This window comes from Pseudonaja textilis, chromosome 4 (assembly GCF_049901715.1).
Source record: "Pseudonaja textilis isolate UNSWEBS1 chromosome 4, rPseTex1.2, whole genome shotgun sequence".
Taxonomy (NCBI): domain Eukaryota; kingdom Metazoa; phylum Chordata; class Lepidosauria; order Squamata; family Elapidae; genus Pseudonaja; species Pseudonaja textilis.
Genome location: NC_141993.1, coordinates 84,361,983 through 84,381,005, shown reverse-complemented (window position 1 = coordinate 84,381,005; position 19,023 = coordinate 84,361,983). Strand labels below are relative to the sequence as shown.

General features: G+C 43.2%; 1 protein-coding gene across 8 annotated transcripts in view; it reads left to right on the top strand.

Annotated features, from left to right (window-relative positions):
- Window positions 1-19,023, top strand: part of MCF2L2 (MCF.2 cell line derived transforming sequence-like 2) — a 196,014-nt gene that overhangs the window by 165,962 nt on the left and 11,029 nt on the right. For 6 of the 8 annotated variants that reach the window (XR_015743645.1, XM_087933538.1, XM_087933537.1 and 3 more), the window contains exons 26-29: window positions 2,832-2,935; window positions 8,319-8,414; window positions 13,178-13,267; window positions 16,675-16,746. Coding sequence is in view for 7 of the 8 variants with exons in the window: in XM_087933538.1 (XP_087789664.1) it covers window positions 2,832-2,935; window positions 8,319-8,414; window positions 13,178-13,267; window positions 16,675-16,746 (362 nt within the window). In the remaining variant the exon portion in view is untranslated. The remainder of the gene's footprint in view (window positions 1-2,831; window positions 2,936-8,318; window positions 8,415-13,177; window positions 13,268-16,674; window positions 16,747-19,023) is intronic. The other 2 variants (XM_087933542.1, XM_087933541.1) reach the window with 2 other exon arrangements.

Sequence of the window (19,023 nt, the reverse complement as noted above, 5' to 3'; positions counted from 1 at the left end):
TTGTCTGAGGTGCCAGCAAGGAAACTCACATGGTTGTAGATGCCATCTTGACCATTTTTGACCACTCTTCTCAATGGTAGTCATAAGTCAAGGACTACCTTTACAGAGGCCTAGTCTAAAGCTACTATCAGGAACCGCTTTGGGTTTCTCCTACAGAATAAAGCAATAGAACATCTTTTATGGCCAGACTGTCATGTAATTTAATCTAAAATAAACATAAAAGTTCTAGAGGAAACATGAGGCCAGTGAAGCTATAGAACAGGGATTAAAGCAGATTTAAATTTTGCTGGGTTTTGATTTATTACACACACGAGAAGAAATTCAGAGAGGAAAACTCCACTGCACTCTAAGACAGCCTTAAGGGAAAACTGTAATGCCATGACATTTATATCTTGTTTTTAAAGAATTATGATATTGCAAAGTGAATTACATCATGGCTTTGTCCTCAGGGTGATGGATTATAAAAAGGGGCTGAAAGGATGTGGAAACAGATAGCCAAGAGCATTTTCTACATGTGGCTTTTACTCAACTAAACATTTGGGTTGTTTCCTGATGAGGATTAAGTTGTCCAGAGCTATAAATTGATAGTTACAGAAATATAAATGCAGAATTATGGAACTTCATTTGCAGATTTCTTAAAGGTGAACCAGATAAACTAAAAAATATGCTAATCCACGTGTGCACAAATATGCAGAGAGTTGAGGATTTTACTTGCAGTCCAGATCAGTAGTAATAGCACCTCACAAATCAAACATAACAAGAAATGAACATGGGGCATGTTTGAAGATTGCCGTTCCCATAGTAGGTCTAAATAGGTCATTTAGAATTTCCCAGGAGATGGTACTTAGGTGTTATGTCTAATCAGGTAGCCCTCAACTTACAATCATTCATTTAGCGACTGTTTGAAGTTACAACAGCACTGAAAAAAGTGACTTACAACTTGTCCTTGGATTAACGACCATCGCATGGTCGTGTGATCAGAATTCAGGCACTTGGCAACCGGCATGGATTTACAATGGTTGCCACATACATGTGATCATCATTCGCTGCTTTCCCAGGGAGATTCCGACAACTATGGCAAGAAAATTCATAACGTGGGGCAAAACTTACTAATAACTGTCTTGCTCAGCAACAGAAATTTGGGGCTTCCGTGCTGTAAGTAAGTCAAGGATTTACTTGCAGTTCTCTGGGGCTCAGCAATGGACTGGCAATGAGTCAAAGACAATGACTTGAAGACTTGGAACTAAAAAAAGAGGTTGCTAAGGCAGCACTCGAGTTAGTGGGGTGTGAGAAAGGACATACCAGGCATCAACGCATTGCTTCAACTTCTTAGTCTAGTCTAGTCTAGAGAAAAGAAAAACTAAGGGTGATACGATAGCAGTATTCCAGTATTTGAGGGGCTGCCACAAAGAAGACGGGGTCAAATTATTCTCCAAAGCACCAGAAGGCAAGACAAGAAGCAATGGAGGGAAACTAATCAAGGAGAGAAGCAATCTGGAACTGAGGAGAAATTTTCTAACAGTGACAGCAATTCACCAGTGGAACAACTTGCCTCCAGAAGTTGTAGATATTCCAATACTGCATATTTCTAAGAAGAGATTGGACAACCATTTGTCTGAAATGCTATAAGGTTTCCTGCCTGAGCAGGGGGTTGGACTAGAAGACCTCTAAGGTCCCTTCCATCTCTGTTATTCTGTTCAGTGTGGCTTCAAGTTGCCCTTGGCACTACCAGGTGTAGCATTTTCCCTCTCCTCTTGAAACCATTTCTGCAATAGGTGTAATTTAGTATTCTTCATTGAAAAAGAATTATTGCAATCTGCCCGGCTGCTATTAGACTGTTGGATTATTGGTCGACTCTCCACCAAGAGGAAGAACTAGGACCCCAGATAAAAAAGTTTTTTTTTTTTTAATTTTATGGTGGTGTGGACACCAAATGTATGTTTTGCAAAGAGAACAAGTTGCTGGCAATTTGCTATCAATGCAGGTGTCCCCTTTTCTTTTCCTGATCTTTAGAATTGCCCTCCGTGGTCATTTTGGCTTGGGCTGCAGGAAAGATTAGACATCCAGCTGCCTTTTTGATGCCTGACTGGTGTTTCCCATGGAGTTGGTTAGATTTTACTCAGGTTGAGACAGGCTTAGCGTTCGGTTGAAAGAGCTGTACACATTCAGCCAGTTGAATGTTGCAAGTTCTGTCTCCACTGGATATATTACAGAATGTCTGCTGATGCTATGATAACAGGCAGTTTGTTTACTATTTCTCCACTTTCGTTAGTTTGGGAAACATACCTGAGTGTTTCAACTGTTGACCAGCATTTGTCGAACTCTGCAACTTTTAAGATGTGTGGACTTCCTCAGGAAGAATTCTGTGAGTTCATCAACTCCACAGATCTCAAAGTTGCCAACTCCAGAGAGCTCACGTTGACAGACTTGGAATGTAGTTCTTTCCATTCTGTCCTTAAGTGAGTCAGTGTGTTAAGCGAACACAACTTGTGATTTTACTACCGGCTTCTCTACTGACTGGCTTGTCTGAAGCCAGCTCTGAAGCGCACAAATGACAATTGCGTGACTGAGGGGATGCTGCTATAGCCATAAATGCAAGGGCTGGTTGCAAATTTACTTTTGCAGCACTGCTGTAACTTTGAATGGTGGCTAAACAAGGAGGTTGCTAAGCGGGGTTTACATACACACGCAGATCCATCCCGAGAGGAATATTTTTAAAACAAGTGTCCTAGGAAGAAGGTGCTGAGATGCTCTGCTTGGTGCAGCAAATCCCTTTCAAGATGTTAGCCGTCACCTAACCATGTTTGTTACATCTCTTTTGACTCCACAAGGTATGGCAGAAAATCCATGAGTTTGTGTGAAAATAAATCTGAACTCTCAAGCTTGGAAACATCAAACAACCGGAACGTGAATCCCAGCACCAGGCAGAAAAGAGGTAGGCTGTGCAGAAGAACCTCTCACCAAAAAGCTAGAAGGAAGGGGTCATGGGAACAGAAACTCTTGGGCAGTAAGGCTATCAAAATAGGGATTGATACAGTGAAATTGATGACTCCGTCATGCTCTTGCAGAATAAGAAATTTCTCTGTTATAAGTCTTGCATATTCAGTCGGAATACAATTCATGTGGCCAGTTGGAACATGGAAAGAATCAACCCTGCTTTTTTTAAAAAACAACAACAACACTTTGATATAAAGCAAGGGTCTTCAAACTTGGGAAGTTTAAGACTTGTGGACTTCAACTCCCAGAATTCCTCAGCCAACATGACTGGAGGAGGAATTGTGGGAGATGAAGTCCACAAATCTTAAAACTGTTTGAAGACCCCTGATATAAAGCCCCAGCATAAACAAGAAGTTGTGGCCCTAAAAATAGAATGCAAAGAAGAGCAACAAAGATGATTAGGGGCCTGGAGGCTGAATCATGTGAAGAATGGTTGCAAGAATTGGGTATGTCTAGTCTAGAGAAAAGAAGGAATAGGGGTGACATGATAGAAGTGTTCCAATAACTAAGGGGTTGTCACAAAGAAAGGGGGCTCAGTCTATTCTCCAAAGCACCTGAGGGCAGGATCAGCAGGATAAAAAAATAATCAAGGAGAAAAGCAACCTAGAATTAAGGAGAAATTTCAGTAACAGACCCAAAGCAATCAAAACCCCGAGGCCTGGAGTTTCCTCAAAGTATGAATTTATTAGAAATCTCATCTTGGCACATCTGGGGAAAACCCGACTCTGAAGGACCCGAGTGTCATTAAAAAATATCCCAATAAAGAGGAACACAGACAGACCACAAACAGTTATTCTTATCCTAAGATCAGAGATTTATTTCATGAGCAATTTGGAACAATTTGAAGCTGAAATATTTATTGACAGGTAGGACATTGCAATAGATAATTTTATGTACTATACTTAGATCGGACCGAAGGCGGCGTAGTTCTAGGTTGTCTAGGTCTAAAATTTCGAGTCTGGTGGCCTAAGGTATTCTGCAACAAATAGAGGAGTGGAGAACTCTTCTTGTGAAATATTTCTGGACTTTCTCAACTGTGTTAATATCAGGTACATAATGTGGGTTCCAGACTGATGAGCTGTATTTGAGTATTGGTCTAGCAAATGTTTTGTATGCTCTAGTTAGTAGTGAGATATTACCGAAGAAAAAGCTATGCAGGATTAGGTGAACAACTCTTAATGCCTTTTTGGCTATGTAGTTACAGTGGGCTCTAACACTTAGATCATTTGTGATGAATACTCCAGGGTCCTTGACATTTGGAGTACTCACTGTACAATATTGACATTGACAATAAAGAGACACAACTTTAGTTCGTGTCTCTTTATTCTGGGGCCTGCTGTCATCCAAGAGCCTTATTGAATCTGATAGATCAATAGCCTATATTCTTTTGTTTCTCTCACAAGGTTTTCCCAACCCAAATCAAATCCCCAAAGTAATTTCCCCCAAGTAACGCGTCCATCACATGGTCCAATCAGGTCGCAGCCCCAATTCCGGCTGGCTTTTGTCCGTGCCTCTCCCAACATTTGGTACAGCGGCCTTGGCTCCCACGGGAAAGAATATTATTTTGGCTACACATCACCCAGCTAGCTCTATCAGCCTGAAGATGCTCCCAAAATGGCTTCAGGGCTGATAAGAACAATCCGCGGAATGACTTTTCTCCAGAAGCTGTGGGTGCTGCATCACTGGAAGCTTTTAAGAAGAGATTGGACAGCCACTTGTCTGGAATGGCGCAGGGACTTCTGTCTGAGCAAGGGTTGGATTAGAAGGCCTCTAAAATCTCTTCCAGCTCTGTTATTCTATATTGATCTCTCCCCATTTGAGGTACTGAATGCTTAGGCTGGCTAAGGGTAGGAGAATCCAGTGATTCAGTGACCAGTTCCTGTAGACACCTACAGCACAACTTTTGTATTACTTGCAACTTGGCTATATGCCATCCTTTAAACCGGAGGTCTCCAAACGTGGCAACTTTAAGACTTATGGACTTCAACTCCCAGAATTCCTCAGCTTGCTGGAAAGGAAGGAAGGAAGGAAGGAAGGATTAGCAGAACTATTGTCAATTATACCTGGATCATATTAATAGACAAAAGACCCATCATTTCACCATTCACCAAAACCCCTTCAGACGTCCACCAGTGTCAGGGGAAACAACAACTGCAACTATAACAATCACTGAGGTTCAACCTCAACATCCTCAGAAGAGGCAGCCAGCCAAGCAGCCCAGAATAAACCACCCTGGAGGGCAGCAACCAGTGACAGAAGGGAGGGACCATTCCTGCCACAATATACATTTGCCACCTGGAGAGGTGTTGCTTCTACCATAAAAGCAGCTATATTTGATGCAGAGCAGGAAGAGAGGAAGAAAGGAGGTTATCTTTGCTGTAGGCTAGCGGCGGCAGGTAAAAGCAGTTAGGCTAGCGGCCTTGAGAAGCAGTTCATCTGAACTGACGCCAGGACAACCTGGTTGGGCAGATCCACATGGAGTCAATTTCATTAAGTTAAATTATTCTCTAAATCAGGGATCTCCAGCCCTGGCAGCTTTAAGACGTGTGGAGCTCAGACGCGCAGAATTCCCTAGCTGGGCTGGCTGGCTGAGGAATTCTGGGAATTGAAGTCCGCATGTCTTAAAGTTGCCGAGGTTGGAGACCCCTGCTCTATAAATGGAAAAAATACGGATGTCCTTTTCAAGTCTCCAACCTGCTTATCTTGCCTCTAGAAAACTATGCTTTGAACAAAATGCAATAGCAGAACCCAGTTAGATAGCTTCTTCCCTAAGGTTTAATGGTAGTTTGGACTCTTTTTTTCTTTTTCTTTTACAAATACTGTACAGCATCTCTTTGACTAATAAGCAAGTACTGGCGTGCATAACGCCAGACGTGTCACTGGAAGGCAAAAATCACAAAAGTAACTTTGAACATGTCCTGCTGGGGAATTCGCTGGAGAAAGCAATTACGTTGGGAAGAGTTTGCGGTAAAAGGAAACCAGGCTGTCAAAGAACATTCCAGTTGAGATGGGAACAAAGTTAAAAGTGAATAGAACCGGGGATTTTTAAAAAAAGAGACCATCGAAGTTAGCAGAGGCATCAATTACATACACCAGAGGTCTCAAACTTGGCAATTTTAAGACTTGTCTTAAAGTCTTAAGGTTGCCAAGTTTGGAGGCCCCTGGCATACACCTTTCCCTCTGTGTCTACTCTGAAGTAAGCAAGAGCCAGACATTCGGAGCAACAGTATGAAACTGAACAAAGTAAATTTATTCACTTTGCCTGTTTTGGAATCTGGACTTCTTTAGGTTTTATGGCAGAATTGCAACCGTCCTTGGTAAATACGTCAGAAGTGACAAACAAATACTTTGCCCCAGAGTGACCCCGCTTCCAGGTGTGAGATGAGGATAAACAGGATTGTTAGGGCTTTATTTAGAATGATGATTACTAGGTACATGAGAATAATAGCAAACCTGGGATGAGTTGCCTAAGTGACCAGGTTGAATTTCCTTCAGAAACTCTTGTCTTAATTATATGACAAAGACAGAAGAGCTAAATTGGTTTGGCAGGACTAACCTCATTGTTTGATTATCAACAAGCCAAAGCAGGTTTTTTTAAGATACAAAAACTTTTATCTTATAACAGGAAAAATCCTTCCTTCCTTCCTTCCTTCCTTCCTTCCTTCCTTCCTTCCTTCCTTCCTTCCTTCCTTCCTTCCTTCCTTCCTTCTTCTAACCTGGAATACATGTATTGCTGGGTAGGAATCATTAGAGCAAATCAACAGAAAAACACAGCAACAAACCCTAATTTCCTTAATTTTCTTTAATCTCAATTTTACCTCTTGCATTTAGTCACAAACTTTAAAAAGTGAGATATTTAATATTTTAATATAATGAATTAAAGTTCAAACATGTTTAATTTTTTCACCCCAGAAACTTGTTTTTACCATGCTCAAAGTTCAAATCCCTTCCTTTGATTCTGGATTGCAAATTAATCTAGCCCAAGATACTGTTGTGCATGCAAATCATGAATTTACTGGGTTAAATATTGCTTGTTTCCCAGTTGGGCAAATTTGGCAGATTTAAGAAAGTTAATCAAGTCTACTAGGGAAGGCCGTATACTGGAGTGGAAGTCAAAAAAAGTATCTCAGAAGATGAAATTAATAGAAAACTTCTAAGAAAGCTGGAAGTTATCCTCAGGAGCTGAGCTCAACTCCAAGGAGACATTTCTTTAGACTTGTTTGGCTCAGTATTTTGTTATTTTTCTACTAGCCTTAGCACTGAAGCGTATACTTTTTCTACTAGACTAACACTATGTTTAACAAAATGCTTTTTATTTGTTACTTTTAAACAATCCTTAATAACATTTCATGGGGGTGCGATGGCCTAGTGTTTAAAAATGCTTGTTGATTGGAAGGCTGGCAGTTCAAGATCCAAATATTGCATGATTGTGCGAACTCCCACCCGTTCTTACCCCCGTTCCTACCAACTTAGGCAGTTTGAAAGCATGCAAATGTGAGTAGATAAATAGGCGCCATCACTTTGATGGGAAGGTAACACCTTCTGTGCACCTTTGGCATGTAGCCATGCTGGTCACATGACCCCAGAAATGTCTTCGGACAATGCTGGCTCCCTTGGTTAGGAAACAGAGATGAACACCAGTCCACAACTGGACAGGGGAAATGTTTACCTTTAAGAACTTTTCATTATTTTCGAGAGAACTGTTGTTGTTTCAGTATGTCCTGCTTGTTTTCTTAAGCTGGAAAGTTATTCTCATATTTAGTAAATTCATGGATGTTCAGGAAGTCCTGTAACTGTCATCAGGCAGCAGATTTGGCTACCTGGTGAAGATTCAATAGGCAACATACCTCTTTTGTTCCACTTGTGGTCCTCTTTAAACCCAAAACTCTCGTATGCACAAACTAATGATAATTTTGTGACGGGTGCCGTATGAACTTGACTGCATGTAATTCCAATCTCCGCACTGGGATATTTTGTGGGCACTGACCTTTGCTTTTTTAAATTACTTTGCACTGGGTTGTCCTTTCAGGATTGCAAATCCTTCTCCCCCCTCCCCACCATTCCATGAAGCCCAGCTACTAAAACCCATTTTCCTGTGCATGAGAAGACCGGTTTGGCTCGGCCAGTTTGACGCCTTGATTCCTTGCAGTCCCTATTCCTTCCTGGTTCCCTGCTCCACCACAGCTATGGGCTCCAACTGCCCAGCCATTCTTGGTCCCTTCTCCGGCTTCCTCAAGCTTGTGCCTTTGCCTGTCTTCCTAAGCTGCCAGATTAACCCCTTCTTGCCTTCCTTCTCTCCTCCCTCTGCCTTTCCCTCCTAGCCGATTCTTCCACCAGCCTTAACCTTGAGCGGTCAGCTCTTGCTCGAAAGCGGTTTACATTACAAGGGCTTTCCAACCGCAGAGCTCTACCCAAAGGTAAAACACCTCCACACCTGTCTCCATTCCATTCCGCCATCTGCCATCGCTGCTGCGGCTTCATTCCCATACGACCAGGGGTGGGATTCAAACTTTTTAACAACCGGTTCTCTGGGGCGTGGCTTAGTTGGTGGGAGTGGCTTTGTGGTCATGTGACTGGTGGGCATGGCTTGATAGTCATGTTATTGGCTGGGCGTGGCTAACTCAATATCACTCACATCGAGGCATGCATCTCCTCGCCCGGCCTCTCATGACTGTGGGGATGCTGCAACAGTCTTAAGTGTGAAAAACGGTCATGAGTCCCTTTTTTCAGTGCCACTGTAACTTTGAATGGTCACTCAACACAAGCAAAGTACCAGCAAAGGAGCGGGGGAAAACTCCAGAGACGTTCCTGAGACAGGAAGTCTAGTCCTGCCAAGAACGTAATAAGGATTAATGGAGAGGCAGTTTCTGTAAGCAACACCAGAATGTTTCCTTCCTGCCTTCCTTACAGGATTAGGCCAGTAATTTCTTCTAACAACTGGTTCTCCGAACTGCTTAGAATGTTAACAACTGGTTCTAGCGAATAGATACGAACTGGTAGAATCCCACCCCTGATTTGTCTCATGATCCCCTTCCCTCACGCCCTGCAGTAAGGTTTTCCTTCTGATAGCCATGTCTTCTGTTTGTCCTGGCTGTGCATCCATGCCTTTCACAGAAGGCTGATAACAGGCATGGGAATGAACAGGGGGTGTTTCCTCCCCTCCCCCAGGTGTGCAGGTAAGCCACTGAAAAAGCTATACCCGTTCCAAGCGGGAAAGAAGATTTCATCAAGACCCCCTTTGAGAAAAAAACTAGATTGTTAGATTCTAGATTCTCTAGAAAACTAGATTAAACCAATTTCTAGTTTAAAATTAACCAGTGGAAGAGTTTGCCTTCAGAAATCTTGGGCACTCCATCAGGGGAGGTTTTTAAAAAAAGACTAGACAGTCACTTATCTGAAATGGTATAGGTCAATAATGGTGAACCTTTTTGTTCTGGTGTGCCGAAAGCGCACATCTGTGCAATGCAATGCACCCCACTCCCCCTGTGCATGCGTGCGCAACACCCCCACCCCCTTACCTGCACTGCATATGCGTGTGCCTCCCAGCTGATTTTTGGGCCTGTTTGAGGCCTTTTTCGGTCTCCCAGAGGCTCAAGGGAAGCCTCTGTAGCCTTTGGAGGCCAAAAACGGGCCCGTTTTTGTCACTTCCGGTTTCGTCACTTCCGGTTTGGGTATTTCCGGAAGGCCCATTTTTCAGCCTCCCCAAGGCTGCAGAGGCTTCCCTCGAGCCTCTGGGAAGCCAAAAAAAAAGGCCTCAAATGGGCCGAAAATCAGCTGGGAGGCAGGCACATGTGTAGTGCAGATAAGTTTGGCTGTGGCTCGCATGCCTGCACAAATGGCTCTGCATGCCACCTGTGCACGCATGCCATTGGTTCACCATCACAGGTATAGGTTCTCCTGCTTGAGTAGGGGGATGGACTAGAAGACCTCCAAGGTCCCTTCCAGCTCCTACTCTACTCTATTCTACTCTACTCTACTCTACTCTACTCTATGCTACTCTACTCTACTCTACTCTAAAAATACAGGTAGTCCTCAACCACCAGTTCGTTTAGTCACCATTCAAAGTTACTGAACAGCACTGAACACAGTGACTGATGACCGTTTTTGACACTTACATCATCCCCATGGTCACATGATCAAAATTCAGATAACTGACAACTGACTCGTGATGATTGCAATCTCCCGGGGTCATGTGATCAATCACTTTTTCTGACCTTCTGACCATGGGGAAGCCAGATGCCTTTAACAACTGTGTGAGTGACTGCAGTGATTCACTTAACAACTGTGGCAAGAAAGGTCATAAAATGGGGCAGAATTCACTGAACTGTCTCGCTTAGCAACAGAAATGTTGGACTCAATTGTGATTACAAGTCGAGGACTACCCGTATCTCTAGAAGAAGTGAAGTATGGAGGAATAGGTTTCTTGGGTTAGCTTAGCTGTAGACCAGGGGTGTCAAACACAAGGCCCACAGGCCACATCCGGCCTGCAATATGGTGAGACCTGGTCCGTAGGGCCATCCTGGAAAATGTAAGGAGCCGGCCCATGTGGCTTCGGCCTGGTCTACCCAATGCAAAGAGGAAACTTGCTAGCAGTTTGGGGAGTGGTGTCAAGCTGGCCACGCCTATCCAGCCAGGCATGTCCACCCAGTCGGCCACGCCCAGTGAGTGGCGTCAAGCTGGCCACACCCACCCAGTCAGCCACACCTGCCTGTTCCCGCCACGGTCAACCACAGCCCTGACGCGGCCCTCAATGAAATTGAGTTTCACACCCCTCCTGTAGACAGACCTCCAGCTGAGATGGCGGACCATATTCTCTGTTCAGTATAAGGCAACCAAGGGAAGCAGGTGTCTTTTGCTCCACTTGTAGACTATGTTGTTATGCCTTCTTGAATTGTAAAGTTTTGTAAGTCCCCAATCCCTGGGCTGCAGTCCACTAGCGGCCCACGGCCCACTCGAAACCGGGCCATGTAAGTGGCAGGCTCTCATGTTCAAACTTCTACTTACGTAAATAGCGGGCACACACGGAACCATCTCCCCTCCACCTCACCCCTCCCACCCATCCCGTCTGCCAAACTACTTAGGAGGGTGATCACTGTTGTAATTCGCATCTCTACATCTAACATCAAAGAGTCAGAAAGTCTTGTATCTGAAAGTTAATTCCCTGAGTTTCTGGGTTGGTTTCCCAAAAGTTTGGTTACCAGGCTAGATAACATCCTCAGCAGAGTTTAGGGGTTCAGCAGAGTTTAGTTCCCCTAAACTCTGATGAAGATGTTATCTGGCCTGGTAACAAAACGTTTGGAAACCAACCCGGAAGCTCGGAGTACGAACCTTCACCCTCATCCTACACCGGAGCTACAGATATTTGCCACTATCACAAAGTCTCACATCTGTTCACGCACATATTGAGATTAAGAGGAATTTGAACTCCTAGTACAGAACGGCAACAGTAGGAATTACAAGCAAGATTTGATGAAAGGACTCCTAGTATTAGAAGAGAGCAAAAAAAAAAAATGGAAACGGTAGAAATGAAGGAGAACTGGGCTGCATCTTCAAAGTACTCACAACTTCTTAAAGATCTAAAACTTGATGTTATTGAAGAGAACATCCGGATTAAAGTCGGTAGAGGAATTAATAAAACCAATCCTGTTATTGGTGACTACTAATGTCCAGTTAGTATTAATACTAATAATACGCATCCCCAGTTAGTATTAATACTGAATTGCTGCTGAACTGCTGAACTGCCAACCTCAGCATCTGAGCCACTGAGGCACCGCATCCCCAGTTAGTATTAATACTAATACTAATAATACTAATACTAATACTAATACTAACTAGGGATGCGGTGCCTCAGTGGCTAAGATGCTGAGCTTGTTGATCAGGAAGGTCGGCAGTTCATCGGTTCGAATCCCTAGCACCCATAATGGAGTGAGTTCCCATTACTTGTCCCAGCTTCTGCCAACCTAGCAGTTCGAAAGCATGTAAAAATGCAAGTAGAAAAATAGGGACCACTTTGGTGGGAAGGTAACAGCGTTCGGTGCGCCTTCAGCATTTAGTCATGCCAGCCACATGACCACGGAGACGTCTTTGGACAGCGCTAACTCTTTGGCTTTGTAACAGAGATGAGCAACTGAGCCAGAAACGACTAGCACGCATGTGCAAGGGGAACCTTTACCTTTACTTTAATGTCCCACTAACCAAGAAGACAATGTAGTGGAAGCTTTCCAGAAGCAAAAGGGAGATAATTCGAAGTGTAAAGTAGCAGTGATGGGAGATATTGTTCAACAGCTGTTAGAAAATAAACCTTCCAAATGCGGTCCTTTCAGGATATCCCTGACAGTCTTGTGGACATCTTTCTTATTCCGAGATGGAGGAATGCAAGAGAACTGGCTATTTTTTATTTGGAACTAATTGATAGAGAATATTAAAGATGAAGAAGTGAATGTAGCAAGAACATTGAGGGAGGGTAACCATATACAGGTGAAATTCTTAATTGGAATAAAAACTAAAATTAAATGTGGTTGAACACACTAACTTGGACTTCACAAAATGGATTATAATAAATTCTGACAATTAGGATTCAATAGCAGAAAGAGCTAATAGGAGGAGATACAAAAGACAGTCTGTATTCAGATAACACATTTAACTTGGTTATAATTTAAAAACACATTAACCAACCCATAAACTTACCAAACAGTCTGGATTTGCATGATGTATTAAGCCCTCCACCACTTATAAACTAACTACAGCTGAGAACCAAGCATGTTGTTTACTAGATTTTTTAAAATCTTATAGAAATATTACCATAATATGGGCTGTAAAAATCAATATAACCACTAGATGGCAGCAAATAATTCCACATTTAAGGATCTCACTGCTGCCTGTTGCTGAGAGTCTGGCATTTTGCAGCTAAGGTTTAGTCGTTCTGGTGAACACATTTTATAAGTCCTCCTCCCGGCCATCAATTTAGCATCAATTTAGCAATCACAATTATTAGTGATTTGGCATCACAGCAATCCAGGGAGATTCTATAATATGTTATGAATCAAGAATGAGGAAAATTATACTCGAAGCCTATGTTGTCTGAAGGGCACTGAAGCTGGGCAGAGTTGCCTTTCAATTTATTTATTCATTTTTGCATGTTTTTACCTCACCCTTAACCTGCATTTATCTGCTCTCCCAGATCCAGAATCTAAAGAGAGAGACGTCCCCCGTCGCTTTTCCTTAGCTTCTTCCATCAACACCACAACTAACACATCTTCTCTAACCAAAGGTATGGGCACCATTAGCTGCTTAACTTCCTGTACATACATTGCTGCAAATACTGCTAAAATTATACAATGGAGCCAGTGTTCCACCTTATAAGGCACAGAGAAATGGGTTGCTGGAATAGCAAGAGTTTTAGTATTGGAATAACTCTGCCATTTGTGTAGTTGCGCCAGATTAACACTCCCATGAAGCAACTCTACTTGCGAGATAGGTAGTCCCTGACTTATGACCTCAATGGGAGGGTAGAATTTTTCATTGCTAAGCACGACAGTTCTTAAGTGAGCTGCAACTGTCTTTACAGTCTTTTTTTTTTGGCCATAGTTATTAAGTGAATTGTATAGGGCCATGATGGCGAACCTATAGAACGCAGAGCCATTTGTGCAGGCACGCGAACCCCAACCAGATGTACCTGCACTGCGCATGTGCACACCTCCCAGCTGATTTTCGGCCTCCCAGAGGCTCGAGGGGAGCCTCTGCAGCCTTGGGGAGGCCGAAAAACGAGACTTCTGGAAATACCGAAACTGGAAGTGACGAAACTGGAAGTGATGAAACGGGCCTGTTTTTCAGCGTCCAAAGGGTACAGAGGCTTCCCTTGAGCCTCTGGGAGACTGAAAAAGTGTAAATTGTCATCAGCATGCTGCGTGCAGAGAAGCAGCCTTTCAGAAAGCCCTTTTTTCCTGCTTTTTTAACTGCAGCTGTGAAGTTGAAAAAAAATCAGGAAATAAAGATCAAGTAAGAGCCCAGGTGGGCGGGTGGGCAAAAACATCAGCAGACATAGAACTGGTTCTATGTCTGCTGCTCTTCAGAGCTACCGGTTCTACAGAGGTGGACAGAACCAGTAGAAACCCACCCCTGCTTTCGGCACACCACAACAAAAAGGTTCGCCATCACTGGTATATGGTCTTCTGCCTGATCAGAGGATTGGACTAGAAGCAGTGGTGGTATTCTAGCGGTTCTGCCGAGCCGGTAGCGCCAATGAGCAGCAGTGACCGATCCGGTTCTCTCTGCCGCTCTGCTTTTGGATTACCAAAATATTAGTTTCTTCTGGAAACCTGTGATTCAGTTTGTTTGTTTTTTATTTATTTGTTTGTTTGTTTATTCATTTGTCAAAAGCTTGCAATATAATAGAAACAAGAATAAACATAAGTTTAAATATAAGAAATAGGAACTAATAATTGGGGACAATAGGACAGGGGCGGTATGCACGCCCCTTACAGACCTCTTAGGAATGGGGTGAGGTCAATAGAGGATAGTTTGAGGGTAAAGGAGTGAGGGGTTTGAGCAGGTGACAACAGAATCAGGTAGTGAGTTCCAGACATTGACCACTCTGTTGCTGAAATCATACATCTTGTTTGTTTCTTTTTTCTTTCTTTCTTTCTTTCTTTGATTTGTATTGCCGCCTATTCACCATGGCGACTCAAGTTTCTGTCATGATATTCAGCATGTTATCAATACTTAACTGAGTTTAGTGGGTGTCTGAAGTTAAGTGAGGTCAGCGCAGTTAGTTCCAGAAAAATCCCAGGGTTAGTTAGCTAGACTGGGAAATAAAAAACACACGACGTTTTTCAGAAGAGTTGCTGAGATAGATAATTGCATGAAATTACAAAGTGTGAGGTGGATGCAGTTACCAAGAGCCGAGTTTGACTCAAAGGGCATCTTTACTTTCCTAGCTTATCTCTGATTAGAAACATGGTAATGCAATATATTATGTAAGTTAGGGGTGTCAAACTCAAGGCCTGCAAGCCGAATCTGGCCCGCGATGTGACTAGATCTGGCCGTGGGGCTGCCCTTGAGACACCAAAGGACCAGCCCCTGGTCCAGCGCGGCCAGGCACTAATCTATAACTTGATGGCTGCTGTTCAGAGTATTGCAGTGTAAATTCAGTGCCAGAAAAGTAAACACAGATGGCTGAGGCTTCATTTAACTTCTTTATAAACACATACAGTAAATTTTACAATACCAGTTGTAGATTAACATCGCTTCAGAGCTTAATATAGAGCCACGCCTAGGCTACTTCTAGTTTCAGTTTCCAAACAGTCCTCATTGGTGACTTAGTTGCTATGCCTATTCATTGGCTGACCTTGTTACCATGCTCTATTTCTGTTCATAAATATACTGCCATCTGGGCTAGGATGTAGTCAGCCTTAGAAGGAAGGAAAGAGATGGGAATGCGAAGGAGAGTCGGAGGGAGGGAGATGAGAATGAGAGGGAGGCCGGGAAGCTGGGTAGCCCCACCTTGGCCACAACCCTGATGCAGCCCTCAGTGAAATCGAGTTTGACACCCCTGATGTAAGTGAACAAACTTTAATGGCTAAGGGGAAAAAAAACTAAGGGGAAATTTAATATTGATCAATACAAAATGTTTTCTTACAGCCAACAGAATATTAAAGGCTCTGTTGCCCTATCCATTTTTAACTTCAATTTTCTACAGTCAGAGAGAACATGGAGACAGAGTTTCTTGCGCTGGAATCATGGTTACTTAGCTAAGGTTTGCGTGAAATGTAATAATTCTTAAAACATTAAGAGAGGAGATCGGTCTCAGCCCAGGTCCCTTGGTAGGAATCCTGTAGTTCTTTCGATAAGCAGAAATAATCGATAAAAACAAACCATAGGGTAGTGTGTTGCCGATCATCTTCTAAACCCTTTTTCCACACCAAGGGAGCTGGTCTGGCATCTTCTAACTCAGGGGTTGCCAATCTTTTGGACCTCAGGGACCACCAAACTCATAATTTTAAATCTGGGGACCAGAAACCCTGGGAAAATCCTCCAAAAAGTCTGCAGAAAAATTCCCTACCTCGTTTTCCTACCAATCAATCATTCTGGATACCAGGATCGCAGGATCTCCAGCTTTGTTCTCGGGTGGAGGGGGGGGAGAGAGACTTTTGGCTTCATGCAAGGAAAACAGCAGAAGCCGCATAAGTCTTTCTTTCTCTCCCCCAAACTCCACCAGAAATGAGTGTTTACTGGTGCAGCCTCTTAGAACAGGAGGCCTTGCAGGGTCCCGAAGATTCATTTCTGGCAGAGTTTGGGGAAGGGAAAGAAAGACCTTTACTGCTTTCCTTGTGTGCAGCCAAAAGCAGAAGAAAGAAGCGGAAAGAAACAGCCCGGTGGCCAAGCCAGGCATGTGGGGCATGTGGGGCAAATCCCCCCCACCCTTTCCCCCCTCCCCTCACTACCTTGTGTTGTTCACAATGCAAGTGATGCAAGCCTTGCGTTCCCACAGGCCATGTGGGTGGTGCAGTTCTCACACATCCTGGATTAATTGCTTTGTGGTGTGCTTTGTGCGTGACATTTCTCTGCGGACCACCAACATTTTTTTGCGGACCTCCAGTGGTTCTCGGCCCACTGGTTGGCGACCACTGACCTAACTAACTGTATTTCCTATTTTTATTATCTGCAAACTTTGCACAGGGGCCCTTGTTCCTGCGGTTAAAGTCAAGAGGCACGAAATCAAAAGCGATCCAACTCCTTTCGGTTTCGAAGGTACAGCTCCCAAATCCATGCATGCTGTTGACTTGTAGATTGTCTTTTCTCACATCACCCGCTAACATTTCAAAGCATCCTCTGAATCGCCATATCAGATGAACGTTGTTGATTGTCCATCTTTGTATATTACCTGTTCTACCTTGTCTGAAGCGGTGTAGGGTTTCCTGCTTAGGAAACTACCTCCAAGGTGCCTTCCAACTCTGTTATTCTATTTCTATTATTTCTATCCTGAAACACTCAAAGGTGCTTTTCCAAGAGGCGGCTGGACTTCTTTTGTTTTCCCTTGAAGACGTTTCGCTTCTCACCTGAGAACTTTCTTCAGAACTGATCAATTACTTAAATCTATATATTATTACTTTTTTAAAAAAAACTATAATCAATCACAGGTCTTCTTCTGTCTCCATACCTCTTATTGTTTTGACATGAAACCCCGAAATGACACGATCAAAGGCAGCCTTAAACCTAAAAAAAAATCTACTTTTGTTCAGGGTTCAAAATTCATTCTACTTTTACCTATTCCTGAGCTTCTCCATCTCCATCGCTCATATTTGAATGAATGTAGTTCTGTCCTCATCTGTCTTTGAGAATGCTAACCCCTAGTGGCTTTAACTGCATGCTTACCTCTAGCGCCAATCTTTTTATCCGTGCTGTGCTTGATTAATGCTAATCTTGTTTGATTTGCTAATCAGTAATCACATGAAATGTGTTGGCAGTCCTTGGATGATATATCATCAGACATAAAAGGGAAATAATTCTGGGTGGATAAATTGATTCTAAACGGTGTCCTGTTGTGACTTTTTGACTGCATGCTTTCCGCGTTCAAAGAGCACTGACCTCTAACCTCTGACAGACTTTATATTCTCTTTTAAAGCCAAAAATGTTAAATTACAACATTCACTTATCATGGAAGAAGAAGGGTGGTGCAGTGGCCTAGAGGTGGATCTCTCGCCTGACAATCAGGAGACTGTTAGTTCGATCCTAGGTACAGGCAGATATTTTTCTCTCTGGGTACATTGAGAATGTATCTGCTGAATAAAACTCCGCATGGGTGACAGGAACGGCATCCGGCCAGTAAACACTCAGCTCCATTCAGTCGCCCAGACTCCACCTGGCAAGGGATTATGGGGCCTTTAAAAGAGGATGATGATTTAGCATGGAAGAGAATGTAAAATTATTCCCGGCACAGGAGAGTTTTAATGTCGCTACTCCATCTAGTGGTAGGAAAGTTCAATTGGTGATACCTCAAGTTCTCCATGGAAATGTCAGGTGCCTTTCTCAAGTCTGTCCCTCTGGATTTTTTGTGACTTCTGGCTTTTCCACAGTTTGATTTAACCATGCGACTATTTTCAACAATAGGATGGCTCTTCTGTGTGTCAATGATAATTAATACCTTTATCTTGTTCCCAGTCCACAAGCAAGATAGATTTACAGGTAGTCCCTGACTTACAACCACAATTGAGCTCAATTGTTGCTAAGCGAGGCAGCTGTTAAGCACCTTTTGCCTCTTTTTACGACTTTTTTTGCCCCGATTGTTAAGTGAATCACTGTGGTTGTTAACTTAGCAGCAATAGCCATAGCGGTAATATAGGTACTCCTCAATTTACGACCACAGTTGAGCCTAAAATTTATGCTGCTAAGTGAGAAATTTGTTAAGAGAGTTTTGCCCCCTTTTTATGTCATTTCTTCGGTACCTTTGTTGAGTGAATCACTGTAGTTCTTAAATTAGTAACATGGTTGTTAAGTGAATCTGGTTTCCCCATAGGCTTTGATCGCCAGAAGGTTGCACAAGGGGATCATTGCATGACCCCGAGATGCTGCAACCATCATAAATCTGAGTCAGCTGTCAGGCATCCAATTGTAAATCACATGACCATGGGGAGGCTGCAACGGTCATACGGATGAAAAATGGTCATAAGTCACTTTTTTTCAATGCAGTTGTAACTTTGAACGATCACTAAAAGAACTTTTGTAAGTCGAGGACTATCTGTATACCGCTTCACAGTGCTTTCTAGCCCTCTCTAAGTGGTTTACAGAATCAGCATATTTGCCCCCAATAATCTGGGTCCTCACTTTACCGACCTCGGAAGGATGGAAGTGTCAGCCAGCCGATACTGACAGGAAGGCCGAGTCAACCTTGAACCCAGTCAGAATCAAACTGCCAAAGTGCTGGCAGCCGGCAGTCAGCAGAACTAGCCTGTTGTACTGCACTCTAACCACTGCGCCACCACGGCTCTTAGTAACAGCGTTCTTCCATGTTAAGCTCTATAAAGAAAC